A 9930-nucleotide genomic window follows, 5' to 3' on the forward strand; every position below is an offset into this window, starting at 1 on the left:
CTCTTGTTGTATCAGAGCTGCTCATTCCATATGGCCCTAGCCATGCCCCACGGCCTCAACATCTTGGTTTATTGGTGGACTTTCTTCCCAGGGAGCACAAGGTTTTTCAAACAATGCGTCTAAACTCTGGAACTAGAACTTTGTTTGAATAGAACTTTGTGTTCTATATGTTCAGAGCTTCGATGTGACACACCAATTGCTTTAGGAGCATCGGCTACTTTTAATAAATGTGATTGATATTAACCACGGTGAGATTACAGAAGCCTTCCCTATTGACTTCCATTGTACTCTGGCCGGGACATTTCAATGTGGTGATAACAGAGAGGTTGGCATTAACAGGAGTGCTATTATGTGGGTCTGACTATACATCAAGCAGGCTTAAAAGTCATATGAGAAAATAACAGTTTCCTAGCGGGTCAAAGGGATCAGATCTATTGTGATGTGTAGCTTCATGAAGAACTTGTATTCCCCATCAATTCACCCCATAAAGCAACACAGGAACAATGCCAGTAGAAACAAAGACTGTTTATTTAAAAGGTGTCATGCTATCTCAGATCCCCACATGGTGTGAAGTAAAATGACAGCTTCTCCCACAAACATTTGACACGCAGCAAAACATTTCAGCCGGAAACACATTCAGCATCACCGAGAGCATGAAATGGTCTCTTAAACATGTTACACCCTCACATTTTAAATGGAGCCAAATGACTTTTATCTTGACTTCCCCCTCCATTGTTACCATGTTGGCAAACACTAAAAAGCAATTTCTTTAAACGCCTCTAATCAGTTTAAAAATTACAAATGTTTGCTGTCTTATAATATCATGCAGTTAAAAAACGGCTTTGCTCTTTAACTTCCTTCTTCTTTAAGATCAACCATAGGATCTGTAGATGGCGTGGGTCACAGCCAGCGCCATCTAGTGTACAGCAGAGATATTTACTCTTTATTAACACTAGTGAGAAGGGTTCTACATCTTCATAATCACAAAGTTAGTAACCTGTGTGGTCTGAACAGCTGAATGCACATTTTTTAAAATATATATAAAACTTTCCTTCACAGAAGAAAAGAAATGTGACAAAACATGGGGCTATTGAAACATCCCCCTAATTTAGTGTGGTTCTGCATATGTTGATTAACATTGAATACTTGAAAAAAAAATCCTGATTAGTGATTCAATTATGTGCACTTCTGGTGTTTTGGTGAAACTTGCCTGTGTGCCCATGTGTCGTTAAAACTTAAACCACATTCCAAGGGAAGTGTGTGGTGAGGACAAGTGGAAGGTGGTAAAAAATGTTCATTTGCCTAACCTTTGACCCAAACAAACAATATTTGCATCATTTAAAATCTCGTTTCAAAGCTTGCCAAAAAAAAGGTCACCCCCCATTGATCCAGTTGAGTTGGAATAACCCATTATCGATAATTTAAAAAAAAAGTCAACCCCCACTGGTCCAGTTGAGTTGGAATAACCCATTATCAATAAAAAAGAACACATGTTTTATGTGAACAAAAGAAACTGCAGAGTGCTGTATTTTAGTGGCCACTGTTTTAAAAGAATGCTTAAAACATTACTAAATTCTGAGGGTGTGGAACAACTACTAATAGAGGAAACTATGAACAAAAATAAAAGATTGTTTGATTAAAAAAAGAAATGAATGGATGGATGGATAAGCGTGTCTGTGCAAATTCATTTGTGTTCTGCTCCTTTATTGTGACCAGCTGTTGCGTTGTGTTTTGGGGGTTATTAAGACATTATCCATTTAAGAACTTTAAGTCGGATACACTGTTGAACTAGCTTGTGGGTTGCGACAGACGTTGTGTTGTTTTGTTCAGCGTGTTTGTGTGTAAAAATGCAGCGGTCAGTTGACTGAGTCGGAAATCTCCAACAGCGGGGGGCTACACAAAGAGCACGATAACTCCACGAGTCCTTACGATTTCATTCAACATGCTAAAAATGACAACAATTCTGTACACAATAATGAGCAAATATTGTTCATGCTATTCTGAATATATACAAATATAAAGTCATTAGAAATAAAACAAATCTACATACAAGTCTTTAGGTGCAGGATTTGTTATCACAAATCGGAGGTGGATAACTGCCCTAACCTGGGGTCCGACTCGATCTCGTATCTGTAGTGGTAGCCTTCCATTACTTCCCGGCAGGCGTCTCTCAGTTCATTGGCCCACTTTTTGATACCTTTCCTATTCAGGTAGAGAACAAACAAGAAGATGACGCCGACGAAGCCGAGAACGACGCCGAGGAACGCGTACGAGGTCTGCAGTGCGATCTCTGCGCTCTCGCTGTAGTGACAGCCGAGCTCCAGGTCCCGCGCAGCCAGGAGCGAGGTGTTGTGCAGTTCTTTCGGAAGCACGCACACCAGTCTGTCTGCGTCCACCACCTTGGCAGTAGCGTTCAGCCAGTCAGCGAAGTCTTCAATGCCACAGTTGCAGACAAACGGGTTGTCTCTCATCTGGATCTGCACCCGCTCCATTCCATCGAGCTCTCTCAGGCTGTCCGCTCTGAGCGTCTGGATGGCGTTCAGTCGTAAGTCCAGCGCCTCCAGGTCGAGGCCAGCGAAGGTAGAGTTTTTGATGACCATCAGGGAATTGTTTCTCAAGTCCAGGTGCCTCAGGGCCGTCAGGGATGAGAAGATACCGATCGGGAGGTAGACGATCTCGTTCTCGGATAGGTCCAGCTTGCGCAGGTTCCCGAAGCCGCCTCTGCGCATTGCAGCTGCCAGGTCGCCGATAGCGGAATGGTTGTAGAGAGCGCGGCTGAGGTTGAGATCGCGTATAGAGTTGTTCTCCGAGTTGAAGGAATCTGGGTGTATGACTGACAGGCCGTTGTTACTCAGATCTAGAACACGGAGATTGTGCAGGGCAGCAAATGTGTGGGACTCTATCACAGCAATTCTGAAAAAACAAAACAATCTAAAGTCAGACACGCAGGTACATGACAAGTATAACATAATTTAGATTTTTTATTTATCATGCAGTCAAAAAAACTACAAAATGATATGCAAAATTCCACCAGAAGCCATAATAAACAGTACAGTATTTCATGTTAGATTTCGAAATGTCACATTTTTCCATTGTTGTCAGCTTTTCCTTAAGTATATGGAAAACTACAAAGCGGTATGTATTTCAATATGTTAACGTAACATTATTCAGCAGGTTTCATTCGACTTTGTGAAGCAAAATGAGTTCATTCTATAGGGTGATGCAAAACTATTGGCCACAGCTGTAGGGCTCAGTATGAATAAAGAAATCTAACGCGTATGTGCCCATGGCAGTTGCTGTAGGTTTTAACAGGGTCGGTTTCCAAAACTCACATACATTATTATTAATAATTAATATTCAAGAACAATCTATCCTGATATCAATACTTGCAATATTTGGATCCACAAATAAAACTGCATAGAAAAAAGCAGCTGCACAATTGCTTAAAATAAAATACAAATACAATGGCAGAAAATAATTGCAATATAATTTAAATATAGGAAGACATTGAGAGTCTTAAACTCCGTTGTTTATCTTTTTAGTTCTAAATCAACCAGATCATTTTAAAAGGTTTGGACATTTTGCACTGCAAAAGCAAAGTTTTGAAAACAGAAAGAAAACACAAACCCGCGTACCTGTTATTGCTTAGTGAAAGTTTGGTGACATCACCCAGCCCTCTGAATGACGCCGGTCCAATTCGGCTGATGCTGTTGCCCGTCAGGTAGAGGTTTCTCGTGTACGAGGGGATACCGGCCGGGACCTCAGTCACATCTTTAAAAACACACTTCACCGTCCTGGCAGCTTCAGAACACTCACAGGACGAGGGGCAGGAGTCACACAAGCCCGGGGAAAACAAGCTAAACAGTACCACGAATGCAAAAGCATACATTTTAAAAAACTAAAACTTTACATTCAAATGTAATAATGTATTATTCAAAAAAAAAAAATAGTAAAACGTTCTGTCGTTGATTTAAATTACAGAATCGTCTTTTGAATTGTGTGCTTGCAAATTTCTTCTTTAAAAAAAAGCCTTAAAGTTGCGAGTGAATGCTGCTTATGCTCTTGCCTCCGAATGCTGTGCATTAAATCTGGTTGCAGTCCCCCGGCTCTTTTTGTACTGGAAATCTGGGTAGTAAAGTTTTTGCGCTGGAAATCTGCATTTCAGAGGCCCGTGTTGTGTGAAGGCGTGATTGTGATCTCCATGTGTAAAGGACTCCGCTGCTCAATGCTTGATGCTCGGTCTGGTCGGTGTTGTGTTGCACTCGTTGACAATGGGATTAAACAGCCAGCAGGAGAGCTCGGGGGATGGGTTCTCGAGCTCACGAGGGTAGGTACCACCTTCCTTAAAGCGACAGGACACTGCTGACCAGGCGCGCACACGCAAACCCATACTGTGCACAGATTAAAGACACACAAAAAATAAATCAATATTTAAAACACGAGACCCAGTTGTAACAAACTAAACAAAGTGTAGTGAGAGCACGGTAAAGGCATATGCAAGCTAAAGAATAGCGAGGTATGATAAAACAGATGAATGCAAACCCGGTTAAACGATAGTACAGTATTATAACCATTGGGAAAAGCATAGTCAAAATGCAACAACAGAATACATTGCAAAAATACCGTGATAAACTTTTATATAGGAACCTGAGATTTTCAAGTTTTCTTTAAAATTATATGCCCACATTCTTCAATTGAAAACGTTCTGCAAGGATGACTATTAAATGGTCCTACAGGTGGAAATGAGTTAACTAAGTGAAAAACTATTGGTGCCCTCTTTTTAATTAAGTACAGATGCTAATTTTCTAAAAGGAATTAAACAATTATAACAGAGGAGCTACTTAGCTGGGGGAATTGAGAACCATGGCGTTATTTAGAGTCTTGCTGGTTGTATACAGTTAGAATAATTGTATACCTCTCAGAAAAAGAAAAAAAACGTTATTCTAAGAACAACACTAATAATCTGCATTTTAAGAACAATACTAATAATCTTTCTGATAATATACTCCCTGGTTTGATTGGTCACATTATATTGGCATAAAGTTTATGAACTGGTTCATAACAATGCTTGACACAACTTTATTCACAAAGGAGAGAACAAGGACACGTGTATGACTGAGACAGATGTGCTGAATAAACTGTAGAAAGTAGTCTCTCAGCATCCAGTTGCATTTCTTATAAAAAGTCTATTTCTCCACATTATCCAAACCCTAACACTGTTGGATCACTGGTCTTTAAATAGATCACACAGTATATTACTGACTCATACAGAAAACACTCAGTGTAGTCTTAGACTTCAAAGACACATTAATCTGGATGTCTTTTCTTTGTCATCCACTTTGGTAAGGAAGCAGGCATGGCAGTCAGACAAATGACCCCAAAGGTCCATCTGTTGACCAAAGCTCTGAAGTATCAAAGCATGGTTTTAAGAGGTAGACTGACCGGAAAGGTGCTGAGATCTAATCAGCATGACCTCTGATACCTCAGCAGAATGGAATCTCATGACTGCTCACCCAGGTCTTTATGTCTTCAAGGCAAGGAGACCGTTTGTTTGCATGACTGTGGTGAGGCTAGATTGATCACATGTGTTCTCTTATAAAATGGAACGCTGTGGGGGAAAAAAAACTTAACAAAATGCAGTAAAGCATTGCAAAGCACAGGAGACCATGATAGATAATGGACCATCGCAATAACCCTGGTAATGCTTTGGGAATGCATAATTGCAAAAGACGTGGTACTGTGCAGTGTAACTTTACTGTACTTAAAAATTACTGTGGTGTTATTGAGTAAACTTATCTAAAACATCTGCAAAATGGAAACGACTTCCCTCTTTGCTGTTTCTATTCTGCACTGCACTGAAGCTCCCCTGTGCTCTGTAATACATGTGTATTCACTCATCCACACAGGAACAATGTGAAATACATGAAAGCTATAGAACAGCTGGAGTCAGTGTCGTTTCGAAAGCCCTCATTGTTTCAGCCCTTCATTAGAGTTGGATTTTTTTTGGGGGGGGGAGCCTTTGATGGTTAGGCAGTAAACAGGCAGCCCCCCCCCCCCTCCTCAAGAACCTGGCAAGATGAGACTGTCATTGTCAAAGCAACAAAACACATTTGAAACTATAGCATTTTTTAAAAAATAAGTAGTTGACCAATTATATGTATCTCTGTGTGTGTTGTACTGTAGATTATGTAGTAGATCATATTAGGATGGGTTTCTTGAAAGCATACACAGTGACAATGCTTGACTGTTTATTTTACAACGGATAGCAGTTTCAAGCTGTGTCCTCCTTGTTTAAAGTTCATGCAAGCTGATAAGAAAACAGCACTCAAAATGCCACCCACAACTACTGAAACAGCCAGGAGAACATTTTGTCTGCAAGCCGTCTTCTGTTTCATGGCCTGAGCAGAAAGTTGGCTCAGACTAGGCAAAGCATTGTATATTAAATTCAATAACAAAAGGCAGGCTGTGATGAAAATACTTAGATGAAAATAGAGCATCAAAAACTCAGCAAAAACTACTCTCTGAAACGTATAATGCATGGGCCACAGTGAATACAACAGAATATGAAGTATTTTAAACGTTCTTATCTGTGGTTTTTATAATTGCAAATTATAGAGTAGAACAAGGCGATCGGAGACAGTAGTTAACGTTGTTTCTCGTTAATCCGATTACTAAACAAATGGAACTGTTATCAGAGCGAAGGGGGGCGAGAGGGCGAGAGACACGTTTATCTGCGCCCGGATGTAGATTCATTATTTGACAAGTGAGATCAGCAAGAAAAATCCCGCTAATGTTCGAGAAGATCTGAAAGAACGGGGTTGCATTACAAGTAATCTAATGTAATCCGTTATGACACCAGTTTTAGAGTACCGTACTGGATGTACCCACTTGCACTTCAAAGAAGAAAACAATCGAACTTTGACTGGCAAGAAAAGTCGAGCAATATTTATTTATGTTCTATTTGTGAGAGTTGATTTTTGAAGAACTGTCCTTACTGAACACTATCAATCAATCAATATTTATTTTATATAGCGCCTTTCATAGTGGACCACCATCACAAAGCGCTTTACAAGACAGTGAGGAACAATGCATAATACAATAAATACAGTGAAATACAGGGCATAGCACATTAAATACAAACAGTAAAAAAACTATGCAAATACATTAAATACAGGCATATTACAATAAATAAAAGGCTAGGATGTGAATTCTAAACATTGTGGATGTGTGTGTCATGCAGAATCATAAGAATAAGATGGAAAATCTGAAATAGCAATTTAGACAACAGCTAATAACAGATATCAGGCTTAAAGAGCATTGAAAGCAAGAGCGAACAAGGGGGTCTTGAGAATTGATTTGAAGCGAGCGACTGTGGGAGCTACACTCACTAAAGCTGGGAGAGTTCCAGAGAGTCGGGGCCGGGAAGCTGAAAGAGCGCTCTCCGAGTCTGGTGCACTTTTCCTTGGGTATGACAAGCAAGCCTGAATCAGAGTCCTCAGCTTACTGTATTTACAGTGTACATTTATATTTTTATTTTTGTACATGTAGTTTACAAACAATTTAAATGAAGACTACAATGTGTATTCAAACTCAGTTAAGTAAAGCCCAATTAAAATAGACGCCACCGCTAGTATAGGTCTATGCATTATAAATGGTTGGTCTCAGCTGTGTTAACTGAATGCAATTTTCACTAGACTAGAACACTGATTGACTGTCCTGCCTCTTTCCTCCCGAGACCCCTACAGTGTACAAAACAGAATGTATTCCGTACAGACACCGGGGCCCCGAGGGTTCATTTAACACCCACAGCGTCACGCCGTTCTGAGGACGTTGCCTCAAGCCTGACTTTACATTTAACATTTTTTAAACGTGTATAGTGTGTTCTTTATTAACATTTTCTTTAGTTAAGCTTGATAGTGTACTTCCATCCGTTCCCAGATTATTCTCCTGTATCCGTTTTCAGAATGCTTCAAAGAAATTTAAAACAATTTTCATACACAGATGCTGCAACAATGTGTTATGTTTGTATGATTAATTTCAACTTTGCATTGAAAAATATATCTAAGAAAGAAAAACAGTCTATAAATCAACCCCATCACAGTCTAAATGCATGCTCGAGGTAATGCATGCACAAACCACAGGTTTTGTTAAGCATCGCCGACACCATGATCGGTGCATTAGCAATTCAAACCCCCTTCACCGCTTCGCATGGTAACTAGCACCCGGGATGCTGGCAGACAGCGAGCGATGTCAGGTGCACACTGACCTCCTTTTGTAACCACAGCATAACAAAGGTTTTAACACAATGCGGTCCCTTTAATGATGACTTAAAAGAGGGAAAGATCAGAGATTGGATTGATAATGGCTCTGCCACCTACAGTCCTGCCCGACGCGACTGTGGGTCAAAAGAATAGGACATGAATCAAAGTGGCACCGCTTTTGACAGTGATGTGTCAAACCATGGCGGCGGCGTCGGAGGCAGATCTTTAACACGAAACATGATCAATAGGTCGGCACAAACTGACACTCCATTTGCACGCTGAAGCGTTTGACGTTTAATCAGACACTTCCAAAAACATTTAAACGCGATTTTTTAAGCTGTAAAATATTTAAGCAAATCTTTTTCACACTTATTAAAGGATATACCATTTTTTAGCACTACAACACTTTAAAAAATCCTCTGCCATTATTAGTAAAAGCCGTAAAATACAGCGCTTTGATTCTGTTGAGTGAAATGTGACTATTCTGCAGTACTTCTACAAAAATACTGATTCAAAAATATATCTTTCAAAGACATAATCATGTGTTGTGAAAAGAACAGTGGGTTTATTTCCAAAATAAAAATATATGTGAAATATAATGCAACTTCCTTTCATCTGTACTTTTTCTTAAAGGACTGAAAATGAATCCTGTAATTTAATACATTAATAAGCCACGACAGTTTTATTAATGTATTAAATTACAGAAGCCCAATTCTGCCACCAAAAAAAAAAAAACATTTTAAATTTCCATTATAAGGTTGACATACTATCTCATTATTTTGACTTTGGATCTCGTTATTTCGACTTATTATAGTAAGTCGAAATAACGAGATAGTAAGTCGAAATAACGATAGTAGGTCGAAATAATGAGATAGTATGTCAACCTTATAATGGAAATTTAAAATGTATTTTTTTTATGTCGGAAATGGGCTTCCATATGTACTTCAGTTTCATGTTGGCATCCAATAGATTTCAGATTCTAAATGCAGCTTCACTTGCAATACAATTGGGATTTGGACCGTGTATTTGCTTATGATAATCAGTGCCTGTTTAAAAGTGTAGGGTCCCTTTAATGGGCTGGCCCCTGAGGATTTGTGTTTCTCCTCGTTCCCCGGTACTTATTATAGGTTCAACTGGTGGGAAGAGATTACTGTTAATGTCCTCTCAGCAACGGTGTTTACAACAATGAAACAGCAAGCAATACATTTTATTACACCCCCCTTCTTCTCAATCATCGCCATGGTGACTCGGAAAACAAAAGCGGAGGGCAGGATCCTAATTACACAGCGACGGAGGGTTTGAAAGCGCTGAACAGTAAAATGCATGATAGATAGCATCCCGCATTTCCATCCTTTCTCTGCTACTAAACAGAAGACCAATAAAACATCAATCTGCAACTCCCGGTCCTTTAAAGGGGCAGCAGGTTTGAAAATCACGATTCTTACCTTATATTAGCTTCAGTGCTAGTTCCACAGCGCACCTTATCATAATTTCAGTTATCATTTTGACACACGCTCTGTCATACTGCTTTATGAAACTGTGAGACTAGAGAATACGTGTTAAAATATTTCCTAATGAACAGACACTGGGGGACTCAAAATACTCACAGATGAACACAGAGGCCAGGGTATAAAACTAGCTGATAATGGCACTGCCCAGTCTGCCATAA

General features: G+C 39.7%; 1 protein-coding gene across 1 annotated transcript; it reads right to left on the bottom strand.

The window, feature by feature from the left end:
• Positions 1-510: 510 nt before the first annotated feature.
• On the bottom strand, positions 511-4387 carry LOC117413954 (trophoblast glycoprotein-like). The gene is made up of 2 exons (XM_034023446.3): positions 3636-4387; positions 511-2913 (listed from the first exon to the last, which is right to left on the bottom strand). The coding sequence occupies exons 1-2, from the start codon at positions 3887-3889 to the stop codon at positions 2076-2078; spliced, it is 1092 nt and encodes a 363-aa protein (XP_033879337.3). The 5' UTR covers positions 3890-4387; the 3' UTR covers positions 511-2075.
• Positions 4388-9930: the final 5543 nt, after the last annotated feature.

This window comes from Acipenser ruthenus, chromosome 25, assembly GCF_902713425.1.
Source record: "Acipenser ruthenus chromosome 25, fAciRut3.2 maternal haplotype, whole genome shotgun sequence".
Taxonomy (NCBI): domain Eukaryota; kingdom Metazoa; phylum Chordata; class Actinopteri; order Acipenseriformes; family Acipenseridae; genus Acipenser; species Acipenser ruthenus.

Bases quoted from the DNA above. Each gene is read 5' to 3' on its own strand.
- LOC117413954 (XM_034023446.3), bottom strand. From the start codon at position 3,889: ATGTATGCTTTTGCATTCGTGGTACTGTTTAGCTTGTTTTCCCCGGGC. The intron at 2,914-3,635 runs GTACGCGGGTTT...TTGTTTTTTCAG, and splicing joins CTTTCACTAAGCAATAACAG to AATTGCTGTGATAGAGTCCC.